Raw genomic sequence first — 16,865 nt, 5'->3', positions numbered from 1 at the left:
ATAGCAACCCCTCCTTGGGTTTCCGAGGCAGTATCACTACGGAAGTAGATTGCCCAACCTTCCTTCCGAGGAGTGGCTGGTGGGTTTGAACCGCTAGCCTTCTGGTTAGCACTCAAGTGCCTTAGGCACTACGCTACCAGAGCTCCTATTTTATGAATAGGCACACCTTTTATTATACAGTTTGTTCTGATGATCTTAGAGTCATCTATTGTTGACACAAACATGCACACATGTACATACATACATACACAAAGATACAGTAACATTTCCAAACCAAAACCAAACTCACTGTCAAGGATTCGGAACCATACTTAGTGACCCCTCCTTGGGTTTCTGAGGCAGTGTCACTGCGGAAGTAGATTGCCCAACCTTCCTTCCAAGGAGGGGCTGGTAGGTTTGAACTGCCAGCCTTCTGGTTAGCAGTCAAGTGCCTTAGGCACTATGCTACCAGAGCTCCCATAGTATCATCTCCCATAGTAACATCTACTGTTTCTTAAATTATTTAATCTATTTGGAGATGATTGAAAGCTGAATTATTCTGTTTAACTTTGAATCTTTATTTTCAATAAATACAGACTTTTAAAGTATAAAAGTTAACAGTGCTTAGTGTCTACTTTGCTGTGTTTTTGGATATTATTTGTCATGAATATCTTGTACTTACTATGTCCTGTTTTAAAATTTAAATTCAGAAATTCATGCTGAAGTCCAGCTGAAGAATTATGGGAAATTTCTTGAGGAATACACGTCTCAATTGAGAAGAATTGAGGATGCCCTGGATGACTCAATCGGAGATGTTTGGGATTTCAATCTTGATCCGATAGCTTTAAAGGTTTTATTTTATTTTATTGTTTTACTTATGGGAATATTTTCAGGACATACTTACTGTATCTTGAAACATTTATTTTAAGTGGAAAATATGTTTTTATTATTTGGAATTTAGGGAGCTAAAAGAAACTTAAAGCAAAAAAAGTTAATTTCCTTTTCTCTATGCCATTCAGGAAAGCTGTGTTTTTTTTTTTTTGTTGTTATTGTAAAAGAATGACAAAAATTCACTGCCTTTATCCTTTAGTATAAACGAATGAGACCAACTCTAGCTATTTGAAGGAGTCTTTGTTTTTATCATCAAGAAAATGAAGAGGTCTGGAATAGAATAGTCAGGCTTTTTTAAAAAAATTATTATTGAGATTATTTTATATACAGTGAAAAGCACAGATTTTAAGTGTACTGTTCAATGGACTTTGCCAAACATAGAATATTTCCAGTATTTTCTAAAAGTTCCCTCATGCTATTTAGGGGATTGTAATGGTGTCAGTGATTTCTTTTTAATGTGTAAGTTAGTCACTCTTGCTCTGTTCCATTTTGAGGTAGTTTAGTTTTGGAAGTTGTAGCCTGTTATCATTTAAATAACAATTGACATTTATTGAACATTTATTATGCACCAGATACTGTCCTAAGTTGCATATTAACTTTTTAAAAGTAGCCTTATTGAGATATAATTCACATGCCATACAAGTAAGTGTACAGTTCAGGGGTTTTAGTATATACATAGAGTGTGCAGCCATCACCACAGTCAATTTTAGAACATTTCCATCCTCCTGAGACGAGCTCCTGTACTCATTAGTAGTCATTACCTGTCTCCCCCCCTCCACTCCAGCCCTAGGCATCTGCCAATTAGAGTACTTTCTGTCTATGGATTTTCTTCTGAACATGTCATACAAATGGAGTGATAAAATGTTATTCTTTCACTTTCATCCCTGTACTATGTGGTCCTTTCAGAATATGTGGTATATTTCACTTAGCATAATGCTTTCAAGGGTCATCTATTTTGTAGCAGGTATTCTTTTTTTTTTTTTTTTTTTTAGTTGCAGAGTAATGTTCCATTGTATGGATAAAACACTTTTTATTTACCCATTCAGGCATTTGGGTAATTTCAACTTTTTGGCTATTATGACTAATGCTGCTGTGAACATTAGTATACAGGTTTTATGTGGACATATATTTTCATTTCTCTTGATTACCTAGTAGCGGAATTGCTGGGCCATACGGTAACTGTAGGGAGCTCTGGTAGCGTAGTGCCTAAGGCACTTGACTGCTAACCAGAAGGCTGGTGGTTCAAATCCACCAGCCACTCCTTGGAAAGGAAGATGGGGCAATCTACTTCCGTAGTGATACTGCCTCAGAAACCCAAGGAGAAGTCGCTATTAGTCAGATGGCACATGACAACAACAACAATAATGGTAACTGTATGTTTAACTGTTTAACTTTTTAAGAAACTGCCAGATTGTTTTCCAAAGGCTGTACATTTTGCATCCTACCGTTGGTGTATAATTTTTCCATATTCTTGCCAACACTTGTTATCTGTCTTTTTGATTATAGCCACCCTAATAGGTATGAAACACTATCTCATTGTGATTTTGACTTGCATTTCTCTGATGGCTAATGATGTCGAGCATCGTTTCATGCACTTACTGGCCATTTGTATATTATCTTTGGAGAAATGTCTATCTAGATCCTTTGCCCATATTTAAATTGGGTTATCTTTGTCTTACTGAATTGTCGAATATGTATTCCAAGTCTCTCAACATCCCTATGAGATAGGTACAATATCATCTTCATTTTGCAAATGAGAAAACTAAGGCTTAGAGAAGTAACTTGTGCAAGTTAATTTTCACATTTAGTTTAAGTGACAAAGCCCAGAATTCATACCAGGCAGTTTATCTCTGGAGCCTGTGCCGTTATTCACAACTCTGAACCTCAGCTTTAATGCTGTATAGGTTTGAAAACTAAAGTCTGCTCTTTTCTCTTGCAGGCTGAGTAGACTTAGCCTTTGAAAAGCTTTCCCTCCAATTATCATTGTCTCTGTCTGCTGTTCAATACTTTGAAGAGAATCATTGTATATATGTTAAAGGACCTCCAAAGAAAATTGTCATTTTCAATCTTTAATATCTCTGTGGGTTATGAGTTTCATATATTTATCACTCACCATTAAGTAATATATATTTTTAAGACTTGTTCTTGGGCTTTAAGGGCCTCTTCTGGTTACAATAAAAATCTTTGTTCATCTCAGTTCTTAGAAGGATAAAGTCCTCTCTTAGCTTTTATTTTCCCCGACAGAAGAATTCTAATCTTTTACATATTATCCTCCTAGGGAAAGATCCCGCTTCCCCTGCCTCCACCATTCCTTTCTTTAGAACCTTTTTTTTACTTTCATTATTGGGCAGTTATTTTGTTATGTTTCTATTTGCCTTAGTTTTCTAGTGCTGCTATAACAGAAATACCATAGATGATTGGCTTCAAAGGATAGACGTTTATTTTCTCATAGTTCAGGAGGCTAGAAGTCCAAATTCAGGGCCTCTGGGATCCAGCTTTCTCTGTCAGCTCCGGGGGAAGAGCCTGGCCCCCTTCAGTGTCTCTCACCCCGGCTATCCTCAGTTCCTTGGCTGTCTTCACGGACCTCGTTTGTGCTTGCTTGTCTCTGTGTCTGTGCTGTGCCTTATAACTCAGAAGTGATTGGATTTAGGACGCACCCTACATGGGTATGACTTTATTAGCATAACAAAACCCTATTTCCAGATAGGATTATATCCACATCTGTAGGGGTTAGGATTGCAAAACATATTTTTTGGGGACACAATTCAATCTATAATGCTAGTATACAAGATGCTTTGCTCAATGTTATAAAAATCACAAACTCATGAAAAATCTTTGTAAACAAAACTGATAACTTAGTGAAGAAGATATGTATAATCTACTTACATAAATTCTTACTTGACAGTATGTAATCGGTGCCGGGAGAGATCTGTGAGTCCACATATAAAAGATCATGTGTAGATGATGATCAGGAAGGCTTTATGGTAGAGCTGGACTTAGAAGATACGACTTACATAAGAAGCCATGATAATTTTTTTTTCTATCTTGTTCAATTTCATTTTGACCCATTTAGCTACAACATCTTATTAAACTTATATCCGCAGGGCAAATTTCAAAATGATGAGAGGTATTTTTTTCATGGTCATAATTAATGGAACTGAATGACATTGGTATTACCTTGGCATTTTTTTGCACTGCACTCATCAGCCACTTGATGGCTCAGAGAACAGCTCAAGTCTTTGCACCATGATTATAAACCCTTGGGGCCATTTCTTCTTGAGCTTGTTCACTTTCCTTATTATTCTGTCCATGAGTTTGTTTTGAACAAGTAGTTGGTTTGGTGCTGGTACTCAACATAGGATCTAACACAAGTTTAAACAGAATAGAGGTTGTTTCAATTTAAAATTTCAAGGATTTTTCAAATTAAAAAAAATGCTCTTTTCCTTTGTTTCTATAGCTTCTGCCTTATGAACAGTCTTCCCTTTTGGAACTTATAAAGACTGAAAACAAGGTACAAATTCCTAAACTTAAAAGTGTATTTTTAAAAATGCTTTTTAAAAGCAGTTACCTGTTACAATTTTCTTTTCTGTTTTTAATGAAACTAGGTCTTAAACAAAGTCATCACTGTTTATGCTGCACTTTGTTGTGAGATCAAGAAATTAAAATATGAGGTAATTATTTGTATTCTACCTTAACAATTTAAAAACAGTTTAAAATCAAATGTATGCCTATATATTTGTAGTGTGCAATAAATATTTGTTATGGAATGAATTGTACTTGAAGTAATAGTTATAATGATGACTGCTGTTCATCGAGTAACTTGCTATGTGCCAAATGCCTTGCTAACGTTGTTAATTAATCCTTATAACACAGGGGGTTGTGGCATAGTGGTTAACACATTTGGCTGCTAACCAAAAGGTCCACTGTTCGAACCCACCTTGCAGAAGAAAGATGAGGCAATCTGCTTCTGTGAAGATTTACAGCCTTGGAAACCCTGTGGGGCATTTCTGCTCTGTCCTATAGGGTTGCTATGTGTCGGAATTGACTCGATGGCAGTGGGTTTGAACCCAGGGACAGAGATGAGGAATAGATGAGAGGAAAGTGAGGCACAGAAAGGATCACTTGTTTAACATCTTACTGGTAGTGACGGTTTGAACCTAGGTCCGCATACATTCAAAGTCTGTGTTACTTGCCACATACATATATTGGCATTCTAGATGTGACTGATTAAAAATTTTTTTTTACCCCTGATTCATGAAAAAAATGGTAGAAGTTGTTAGACTTTATTTTTTTCTCACCCTTTTTGATACTATGTGTTTGCCCTCTATGTCCCATGAACTAATAGGAGGATGTGGGATAGAGTGGCCAGGTAAGACACAGCAAAGGCTAAAGAAATTAAGACAAACTTTTTGAGTATCAGTAATATCTTAAATATACTAATGATAAATTGAATTTGTTTTTGAATTTAAGTGAATTTGTATATAAATGATATAAAACCAAACCAAACTCAGTGCTGTCGAGTTGGATCCGACTTATCGCAACCCTTCCTTGGGTATCTGAGGCGGTATCACTACAGAAGTAGATTGCCCAACTTTCCTTCCGAGGAGTGGCTGGTGGGTTTGAACTGCCACCCTTCTGGTTAGCAGTCAGGTGCCTTAGGCACTACGCCACCAGAGCTCCATAAATGATATGTTGTTGTTGTTATGTGCCGTCGAGTCAGCCCTGACTCATAGCGACCCCTCCTTGGGTTTCCGAGGCAGTATCACTACAGAAGTAGATTGCCCCATCTTCCTTCCGAGGAGTGGCTGGTGGGTTTGAACCGCCAGCCTTCTGGTTAGCAGTCAAGTGCCTTAGCCACTATGCTACCAGAGCTCCCCATAATTGATATAGTCCTCAGTTTATTGATTATAGATAACTGAAAGAGCCTGGGAACTTAAGAACAAAATAACAACTTTAAAAATGTCTTTTTTTTTCTTTTTGTATCAGGCTGAAACTAAATTTTATAATGGCCTCTTGTTTTATGGAGAAGGAGGTATGTTTTAAAATTCCAGAATTATATGTGGTGATGCCTTTCTTGAGATTGAAATGAACAAAACATTTATAGACAATTTTTGTTGGCTTTTTTGCTTGTTTGGTAAACAGATGAAAAAAAACCTGAGTGATGAAGCAGCAGCAAATTTACTTTTTTTTTTTTTTGCAATATTTTAAAAAGTTACTAAGTACTGAAGCTAGATGAGAATTTTCATTGAATTCGTTACGTAGTGAAACATGTTTACTTCTGATTGTATAATTGTTTATTGTCTCATTTCCTTTTGTATTCAAATATTGTATCTTATGGTACTACACAGATGCATTTTTCCCTTTGGTGTGGATTGAGTTTAATGTGAAACACTGAAATGTGATTCCTCATATTGTTTTTTAAAGCTACAGAGTCCAGCATGGTGGAAGGCGATTGCCAAATTCAAATGGGGAGATTCATTTCATTCTTACAGGTAACTGATTTTTATTTTGTATTAAGTTTTGTTTTTTTTAAAAAAACAAAAAACAACTTTGAGTTCTTTACACATATTAAAAAAGATCTCTGAAACCCTCAGATGCTGGGGTTTGTACTCTGAGGACAGGACACTTAAGCAGCATTGACCTATAGTTTAGATTAGTGACTTCTGAAACATTTCCATAGCATTTTTAGGGAAACAGATGTGAAAAAAAGTTTCGTGTATAATTTCATTTATGGACAGTTTCTCACTATGCCTTTTTAAATAATTTAACCTTTGTAGCAGGTGGGAAAGAATTTATTTCCAGGAGACCTGTTAATGGAGATGATTAAGCTGTCACATGAGCGATGTTGAGGTGGTTAAAAGCAGCATCACTTGGTGCTTCTGAGCAAACATATCAGTTTAGTTATGTTCTTTGTCACTGCAATTTTAGTTCTTCTAGATCTTTTGGTTTAGTTACCAAAAGAGTAAAATAACTTTGATTTCTCCCTCTCCATTACAAAAGCAATGTGCATATAAATGGAAAAAGAAAAATTGGAGATAAGGAAAAAAATATTCATAATTTTCCTTCCCTGAGAGATTCTCTACTTGAGCTTTCTGTCATTTGAGCTCACAGAAGTGGTGTGATAGCATGTCAGACTGCCATCTATCACTGTTGTCTGCCTTGTTTAATTTTATTTTTAAAGATATAATGTATGATTGTTTTCTGTGACTTAAAAAATTCAGCAATAATATTTCAATATCTCAGGATTTTTTTAAATTTTTATTTCTGTTATGAGTGAAGTTAAACATCTTTTCACATGTGTGTTTCATTAGTGTTTCTGTGTTTGGTTAACTATATTCTTTGGCCATTTTTGGGGGATTGTTGGTCTTTTATTGATTTCTAGAAATTCTTTACATAGTCAGGAAATTAACTCTTTATATGATTTGCAAATATCTTTTGTCCAGTTTGTCCATTATCTTTTGACTTTGTTTATGGTAGTTTTGCCTTATAGATATTTATTATCTTAAAAATAAAGTAGCATTGTTAGTCTTTAATAGAGTTCAAAGTATATTCAACATGTATATTCACATAAGCTCATATTACTACAGAATGTTGGTTTCCATTTCATGTACTTAAAATGGACCGTTCTCATTTTAAGTTAGATTTCTCGGTATGTCACAATGTCAGATATTTTCCTTTTCACATTTGCTTTTGCTTATTAAAAGAATTTTGACATCTGGTTCTGATTTAAATTTTTTTTCCCCTAGTTTTGTCATAACCATATGTGTAATGAAAATTTACCATTTCAACATCTTTTACATGTACAGTTCAGTGGCATTATGTGTCACATATTGCCCAGCCATCACCACTGTAAAACCAAAACCAAACTCAGTGCTGTCCAGTTGGATCCGACTCATAGCGACCCATTCTTGGGTTTCTGAGGCAGTATCACTACAGAAGCAGATTGCCCAATCTTCCTTCTGAGGAGTGGCTGGTGGGTTTGAACGCCAGCCTTCTGGTTAGCAGTCAGAGGCCTTAAGCACTGTGCTACCAGAGCTCCCATCACTGCTATAACGTTCCACAGTTCCCAACCCCCTTAACAGAAGTTTAGTACATCCCAAGCAATGCCTTCCGCTTTCTCCTTTCCTCCCACCTCTGGTAACTAATAGACTTTGATCTGTTTTATATAAGTGAGTTCTTACTTTGATTCATTTTATTAAATGAAGAATAGACTCAGAAAGTTTTAAAATAAGATGTTCTTACTTAGATAAGAAAAATATTTCTACTAGCAATAGCTGAACGCTATTATATCCTAGTGAGAGGTAGCATTAAACATTTATATTTAACATTTATATTCATTGTAATGGAAATTTGACTGTGGAGTATAACTTGTTAGTAGCAGCATATGTTAAAAATCCAGATGAACTGGATCAGCAAACTTATTCTGCTATATCTGAAGAAATTAGCAGCCTTCTCATGGGAACACCCAAGAATTCTTGGACTCCTGAATGGGAGAATATCTTAAATGTTAAATTTGCTTGTACCTACCCAAAAAGGAGAGTCCTTCTTTTTAAGGTATGAGCAAACAACAAACCCATATCACCGAAGCCAAAATGTGAAGAGGAATATATTTTGGCTAATTGATTTTATTGTCAAAGACCAGTAACTCTCCCTTTAATGTATTGCAAATTGCCAGTGATGTCTCTTATATTATGGTCAGAACCTAAATAGGAAATTGATCTATTTTACAAGTATATATGTATGTTGATGTTTATACTTAAATAATATACTTGAAAAATGAATAGAGTCCTTTGGTGGTGAAATGGTTAACATGCTAATCAAAATGTTTGAAGACTTCTTCTAGAGGCACATTGGAAGAAAGGTCTGGCAGTCTGTTTCCATGTGGTTCCGTCATTCAAACTCTACTCTGACACATGTGGACTTGCCATGTGTTGGAATTGACTTAAGAACTACTGATTGATTGTTGTTCTTTTTTTTTTTTTTTATTTTTTAATTTTGATACTTTTGAATGCTAACAGACCTATAAATATATAGACAAAATACTTTGAAAGAGACTTCATAAATATTTAAAATTAAGCTCTGTTTACTTGAGTTGAACTGATTTAGAGGAAGGAATGAAAATTTCATGGTAATTGAAAGGAAGAAATGCAAATGTTTTAGAAATTTAATAAGAAGTGTAAAACTAAGACTTCTAAATACAACTGAAATGCATTATTTATTCTCATTTTTATAAACTTTAAAATTTAATTTTGTTTTTGTTTCTCATTGACAACTGCATAAAATTTGACTTTTAAACATGGAGCAGATCTTTTTGTGAGCCTGATAAACGTTAGGGTCTACTTTCGGTGCTGGAGATATAGCTGTGCCCAAAACCAGTACAGAAATCCCTGCCCTCATACAGCGTAACATTTAGAACGGCTATAGATTTCTTCAACCTTTAAATATATTAAATACAAACTGTTTCTATAGAGTTAAAAGTAAAACAGATCTTTAAACACATTTTCAAAAGGTCTGCAGCGTGGCAGATGAGCGTTACGAGTTATTTGGTTGCAAACATAATTGATATTGTACTTAGTCCATGCCAGGCCTGTTTGTGGATATGGTTAAAGGTATTAAACATTTGAAGGTATTTCAGAGTGACTTCTGGAGGTCCCTTCTCATCATCATGAGACTTTTTAAATTGGCAGCTTTTGAGCTTCTTCATTCATTCATATATATATATTCGTTCATTCATTTAGCAGGACAGATATTTATTCAGAAGCAGTTGTGAGATGGCCTCCAACCTAGGCAGTGGATATTCAAAGAAGGAATGAGACAGTCCCTGTCATTTGGGTTTATATTAGCAAGTAAAACATAAGGCTTAAAAATAGAAGCATGAATGAAATGCTGTGGTGGTAAAGAGGTAGAAATCACATTGGGATGTACGAGGTAAGCCTTAAGTATTGATTGCTGGAGGAATGTTTGAAGTTGGGTGCTGGTTAGGGAGATTATACTAGAAAATTATTTTTAAAAGTTAGAACTCTTACCATAAAATGCAGTTAGAAATGGTGACATTTAAAAAGCAGTATTCTAACATATACTCACTTGTCATTTCAGGAACTGTCTTGTTTTGTTACGAGGTGCTATGAAGTGGTGATGAATGTAGTCCATCAGTTGGCCGCTCTCTATATCAGTAACAAGTAATGGATTTTAGAAATATTTTTACTTGTATGATAGAGATGCAGGGAATGTTTTTCTGAAACTAGCTAATTACCTGAAATAGTTTTTCACTTCTTTGCTCATTCACTAACTTATTCATTCATTCATTTACATTTTCAGCATTCTTTGAACACTCATGATATTTCAAACACTACCTTATAGTATATACTACATAAGTTAATAATATGCAGTCCCTACCACATTGAATCTGGTAGCATAGTGGCTAAGACACTTGCCTGCTAACCAGACGGCTGGCGGTTCAAACCCACCAGCCACTCCTCGGAAGGAAGGTTGGGCAATCCTACTTCCGTAGTGATACTGCCTCGGAAACCCAAGGAGGGGTCGCTATGAGTCGGGGCCGACTCGACGGCACATAACAACAACAACAACAACAACCACATTGGATCAACCCATTATCTCTCTGAATGAGAATGTTGACAGACTAATCTTACAAAAAGAACTCTGATTATTTAGAAAAGGCTTATCTGGAATTAGTACATGTATCATGTTCTCTCTCCTTTTTCCTCCCTCCTTTAAATTAATGGTTCCCTGACTTATTAAGTCCCATGGGAATTTTTAAAAAAATATAGAATCTTGGGGAGCAGATCTTGGGAATATACATTAAAAAAATTCCTCATTAATTTTAATGATCATCCAACTTTGGGAACCATTGCCTTAAATCAAGAAAGATGATCCACTTTTCATAGAGCCCTTGCTATTTTCACTACTCCAAAATAGTATCTTACATTTGATTAATGGTTTACCCTTGACAGTTGTTCCACATTTACTATTTAATTATATCATTACAATAACTAGTTTAGGTGTTTGATTGGGAATTCTCAGTCATCAGAAGAGATAACTGAGGCCCAGAGAAATTATTTGCCAAGATGCCATAGCAGTTTAGGTGCTGTTCTGGTCACCAGCCCATTCGTTGTTCTTACTGTACCATGCTTCATGTTAACTCTCTTTATGAAAGGAAGAGTATGTCAGTTGTTTCTCATTGCCATGGTTTTCCCTTAAGTGAGGTGTTTCCTTTATGTTACCTCCTTTCACTGAAGTTCCCCTTGTGGCAGGAGAGCAGGGGAGCAGGAGAGCATAGTTCCTCCCTCCCCAGCAGCTGGTTTGTAATTCTGAGAGGACTCTCTCCCATGGAAGGACGAAATTTATTTGATATTGTGTTTCATCTTTTAAAAAATGCATTTTATCTTGTAAAATATCTATATGTGTTTGGATATACAGTTATCATCTTGAATTATTTAATGTTAAGCAAATTCTCTAGGAAGTAAAATTGAATTATCCTGTGTTTTTGACTTTGGTACAGTTCTAGTATATACATTGTATATGCATTTGTTTCTTAGTAGGAATGAGAATTCAGAAGTCAGTCTGCCCAAAGAAGGGACTAGTTCCCACATGGGTAACAAGGACTCTAATTGACAGTAGAGAAATTCTGATAGTTTAGGAAGATGGGCATGCCAGTTTTGTTATTTCTCTACCTCTGCCCCCAGATAGATCCTTTAGACTTAAATGGCTAAGGTTATTTATGGGACATATATTGTCATATCCCTGCCCATGAGTGGGTTATAAGCAAGAATATTCCACATTTGATATGTACAAGTTAGTTCCCTTCTTGGGAAAGTGCAATATGATAGTAATTTCTTGGATCTTTTAAATTTTAGTGATTAAGTCCTTAATAAAGAGAAACACATAAAACTTCTAAGAATTTCTGCTACTATGTGTATTCCTTGAGATAAAATGAACTATGGCAATTTTTTTTTTTTTTTTTTACTTGGGTGTTATTTTATTACAGGATTGCACCCAAAATTATAGAGACAACTGGAGTTCATTTTCAGGTAAAAGTAATTTAACTTGACCAGTAAAACAATTATTTATGGTATTTTACTTTGGAGTTTGTATATGTAACTTTTTATTTTAATATGTTTTGATTGGGAGTACAACAATTAAAGGATTTATTTTGGGGGTGGTATTTGTTCTCTCTCATCTATGAGAAGATTAGGCATTTCTCACCCACTATCAGTGAGGTTCTTACTTCTTCCTACTAGGGCCCCAGTGTGGCTTCTCCAGATGGGCTCTTTGGATAGTGAAACAAATTGCAAGGAGGCAAAGATGGAATATTGGGCAAAGTATTTCTCTGTTTAAGGCTAATAGTCTCATCTGGGGATCAAACCTGTAGCTTACTAAACTGATTTCCAATTAATTTAATCAATTAGTTCAAATGTATTTTACTTTAAGAATCCACACAAAGCTTAACTTCTAACTAGTGATTAAATGATAATCATTTAAGGTTTTTTGACAGACTATGTATGAGCACTTGGGAGAACTGCTAACAGTTCTGCTCACCCTGGATGAAATTATTGATAACCATACCACATTGAAGGACCACTGGACTATGTACAAAAGGTGAGTCAATTAAATTTTTAAAAATATTATCTTCTTATACTTAATGTATTTGCATAAAGTAAACAAATATAAATACTGCAGATCCTTTAAATGACCTGGAGATCTGTATTTAGAGGCGGCACACATCAAATGTGTTTATGGAGACAGGAATCACTCCTTCACTTCAGATGGGTGTGTGAGAGTACGATATGCCCTTGTTGTCAGTTGCTGTCCGTTGGGCTCCAGCTTGTGGCAGCCTTACATATAACATAACGACATGTCTGGCCCTTTGCCATCTTCATTAGGATGCAGATTAATTTTTGTCTCACACTCTATCCATGTGGTAGTTTTTTTCGCAGCTTAGGTTCATTGTATTAAGTACTCTAAGACTTGCTGAAGTGAAAATATTTAATTTTATTCAATTCATAAGTATTTGCCAAATATCTGGTATGTACAGAGCACTAGACATCTGAATTTAAGATGGTGTAAAAAGACATGGTAATGGTAAGGAAATTAAATATATCAGGATTGTTTTTGCTCATATTTTCAAATGTGTAGAGCCAAACCAGGGATGTAAATTAAAAGTTTTGATTTCTAGAGAAATTTAAAATTTTTGATTTAAGAGATCATTAGGCCAATCTAAGCTTTTTCTTTTATTCTGCCATAAGATTGCTGAAATCTGTGCATCATAATCCTTCAAAATTTGGGATTCAGGAAGAAAAACTAAAGCCATTTGAAAAGTTCTTACTGAAGTTAGAAGGGCAGTTACTTGATGGAATGATATTCCAGGTAAACCAAGCTGTATCATAAAATAACAAATGGCGTTTTTAGTTGACTCAGCTCCAAATAATAGTGGGATACTTTTATAAGTACTATTGAGTATGTTTTGCTTTAAAAAGTGCTTTGACTTGAAGCATTGCTAGTGTACTAAAATAATTATTTCATTACAAACAGCAAACAAAAATAATAATTGTGCTAGTTGTATTTGGGTTGAGATGTTTTTTCTTTTTCCCATCAATTAAAACTATTCAAAGATCTCTGAAGCTGTTCAAATAGTCGGTTAAGTTTTCTACATGGTATTACTCTCTATATTTAAGTTTATAAGGCTACCATTGAAGACTGTTAATTCTTCATAGGTTCATGGAATATAATTTGAGTCTACATGGTCCAGTATGGTAGCTTCTAACTACGTATGACTATTACTATTTAAATTAATTGAAATTAAATTTGATTAAAAATTATCTTCCTCAGTCACAGTATCCACATTTTTTTTTCAAGTGTTTAATAGTTACAAGCTGTTGGTGGCTGGCTATTGTGTTGGACAGGACAGATGTAGAATATTTCCATCATCACAGAAAGTTCTGTAGGGCAGTGTTGCTTCAGGTAGTTTCTACCAGAAATTATATTATGTTCCATTTTAAATCCGTTTCAAGATTACCTTTTGTTTATGTTTAACATGATCACAATGTTAGCAGATCAACCCTGATTCCTGTTTATGTCCATTTAACTAAGTTTGTCAGATTCAGAAGATAAATTTTTTTGTCATTGATTCTTTTTCTGGGAGACATTTCCACTTATGCTATAATGAAATGCTGGGAAAGTAATTGTAAACCCACAAAAACATAAACTACTGTTCAAAGTACAAAGTAAAATAAAAAACCATGTTTTCCAGTGCTTAATGAGATGTCTCTGCTGAGCATTACTGTGTACGTTTCTTCACACATTGCAGAGTTTTGGTTCAGTTTTATCACTTTTACATAACTAGGATTCACAGGTATCTAAGTACATATGCATTTTCCATTGAAAAGGATTTATTATTAGATTAGACTATGGTTAAAAACTTTTAAGCTTCAGTTTTAGTAAAATTAAAATGATGATTGTAAACATTTATCACACTGTATTTAAGTCTGTTTAGTAGCTTATTATTGAGGATCTTGATGTCTCTTTGATGTTTCCTGCCCAGGCCTGTATAGAACAGCAGTTTGATTCTCTAAATGGAGGAGTGTCTGTATCAAAAAATAGCACTTTTGCTGAAGAATTTGCACATAGTATTCGCTCAATTTTTGCAAATGTAGAAGCCAAACTTGGTAATGTAAAATGCATTTTTTGGTTTTCATTTATAAAGTTTACATTTTCTTGACAGGAGAATTTAATTATATTTTTTCTGCTTTTCTCTCATACTGTGATTTTATAAGGAGAGCCTTCTGAAATTGACCAAAGAGACAAATATATTGGAATTTGTGGACTCTTTGTGCTGCACTTTCAAATTTTTCGTACTGTTGATAAAAAGTTTTATAAGTCTTTGTTGGACATTTGTAAGAAGGTAAGAACTTAGAACTTTATTTTTCCAACCTGAGTAGATACAAATATTTTGGATAAAAAGATATATTTTAAAATATGTTTTAGTCCTGTTTTAAAAAGTAACAATAATGTTAATATAAAAAATTCCAAGTGTTCTAGAGATAAATAGCCTAACGAATGAAATTACCTCTGAACTCCACTTCTTATAAACATTTGATGTATATTTTTCAGTTTTTTTCATGTATGTTAACTTTCTATTTCTGCTACTGATACTATATTTTTCCTTTTCTTTTTTCTTGTCTTCCTCTTGCCTTCCTCATTCCAATTACTGAAATAGAAAATAGATTTAAAATAATCTTTTCTCTACAACTTGGTATCTTTCTATGATATCCTCCTGACTTCAAAATTGAAAATTTGTTTTGTGTGGAGAATAGAGTCACATGTGACCATGAGAATACAGCCAAATTGAGTTACTTTTATTTTTTCACTAATGTAGAATGACAGTAAGGCTCATGAGGATAGAAGTTTTTATTTGCCTTTATATGTTTTTACTAACAAAATTAATGAGTTTGTGTTTTGTTTAATATTTAGGTGGAATAAAAGAACTCTTATGCTCAACACTAGATATCAAATGCCTTAACTTTGTGCCACAATAAAATGTTTATCTCATAATGTGTTAATGAGTATATTTAGTGGTTGCCTTTTCCTGCAGTGAGCTCTGTCTCCTATTATATGTTATCGAACAGCTCATTGTTCAGCCTATACTTAATGATTTCTCTTCCTTACTTTTACTAATTCAGGTGCCAGCCATCACTCTAACTGCTAATATTATTTGGTTTCCTGATAATTTTCTGATCCAGAAAATACCAGCAGCTGCCAAACTTCTAGACAGAAAAAGTCTTCAAGCCATTAAAATACATAGAGATACTTTCCTGCAGCAAAAAGCTCAATCACTTACCAAGTAGGTTTTATAACCAACTGTAATGAAAACTTTAAGATATTTTATATTGTCAAATCATATACTGACTCTTTCTAAGTATATGAAAAGATTTTGCATTGTAAGATTGAATATACTTACTCATTATCGTAGAAGAGGGCTTGGCAATCCACAAGAGATTTATTTTCCAGGAAACTTTTTTTTTTTTAAAAAAGGTTTAGGCTTAAACTCAATTTAAGATGTAGGCAAATTATACTTTATGGTTATATGTATATCTACATATAGGTACTTTTTATCAGCTGTGTTAAGTAGTTTTTGTCTGAATGAAGTAATAAAGTCAAGCCTGATCAGTCACAGTTGAGACATTAGAATAGTGTGTTCATGATAATTTGGAGGAGTTAACTTTAACTTGATATGCTTCTTTGTTTTCTCTTTATTTTTATATTTGTCAAAGTAATATATATACATATTTAAAAGATCAAAAAATACTAAAGGCTTAAAGTGAAAAATGTCTAATTCTTCTCTGTATGTCAGTCTTGTTTCCCAAAAGAACACTTTTAACTCTTTGTTTCTTCTGATATTTGTTTAACTTATAATATGTAAGATTTCAAACATACACAAAATAGTAAAGTAGTATTAACTGCCTGTTCCCATCACCCACCTTTAAGAGTTAAACTTAATGCATATTCTTGAGTATTCTGCTAAAGTCACATGTTGAACAGAATGAAGATTTTAAGTAGACTCTGCCACTGGCCTGTGCTGGTCAGAGTTTTCATCTATGACATGGTTAAAGGTATAATAGGGATACTTTCCCACCTTCTCTTGATCCTGACTATCAACAAGAAATTGAGCCACTGCTCTACAATATACTGAATGTATTGAATGTACCATGGACTACTAGGAGAACGAACAGAGCTGTCTTAGAGAAAATGTAGTTGTAATGCTCCTTAGAAGTGAGAGTGACCAGACTGTGTCTCTCATACTTTGGTCTTATTGTCAGAAAGGGCCAATCTCTGGAGAAGGATATCATGCTTAGTGGAGCAGAATGTCAGCAAGAAAGGGGAAGACCCTCAATAAGATCGATTGACACGGTGGCTGTGACAATGGGCTCCAGCATAGCAAGGATTATGAGATGGCACAGGACCAGAGCATGTTTTGTTCT

At 34.5% G+C, this 16,865-nt stretch overlaps 1 protein-coding gene across 1 annotated transcript in view; it reads left to right on the top strand.

The window, feature by feature from the left end:
• Positions 1-16,865, top strand: part of WASHC4 (WASH complex subunit 4) — a 103,937-nt gene that overhangs the window by 7,264 nt on the left and 79,808 nt on the right. The window contains exons 2-13 of the mRNA XM_007948241.2: positions 690-829; positions 4,328-4,381; positions 4,476-4,541; positions 5,857-5,902; positions 6,295-6,362; positions 9,967-10,049; positions 11,876-11,918; positions 12,383-12,486; positions 13,134-13,254; positions 14,429-14,552; positions 14,661-14,788; positions 15,567-15,727. Coding sequence (XP_007946432.1) covers positions 690-829; positions 4,328-4,381; positions 4,476-4,541; positions 5,857-5,902; positions 6,295-6,362; positions 9,967-10,049; positions 11,876-11,918; positions 12,383-12,486; positions 13,134-13,254; positions 14,429-14,552; positions 14,661-14,788; positions 15,567-15,727 — 1,138 coding nt within the window. The remainder of the gene's footprint in view (positions 1-689; positions 830-4,327; positions 4,382-4,475; positions 4,542-5,856; positions 5,903-6,294; positions 6,363-9,966; positions 10,050-11,875; positions 11,919-12,382; positions 12,487-13,133; positions 13,255-14,428; positions 14,553-14,660; positions 14,789-15,566; positions 15,728-16,865) is intronic.

Source organism: Orycteropus afer, unplaced genomic scaffold (genome assembly GCF_000298275.1).
Source record: "Orycteropus afer afer isolate SDZICR_OR568_19922 unplaced genomic scaffold, OryAfe1.0 scaffold00209, whole genome shotgun sequence".
Classification (NCBI taxonomy): domain Eukaryota; kingdom Metazoa; phylum Chordata; class Mammalia; order Tubulidentata; family Orycteropodidae; genus Orycteropus; species Orycteropus afer.
Note: the sequence above shows the minus strand (reverse complement) of the source record. Positions and strands in the feature narration are given on the sequence as shown.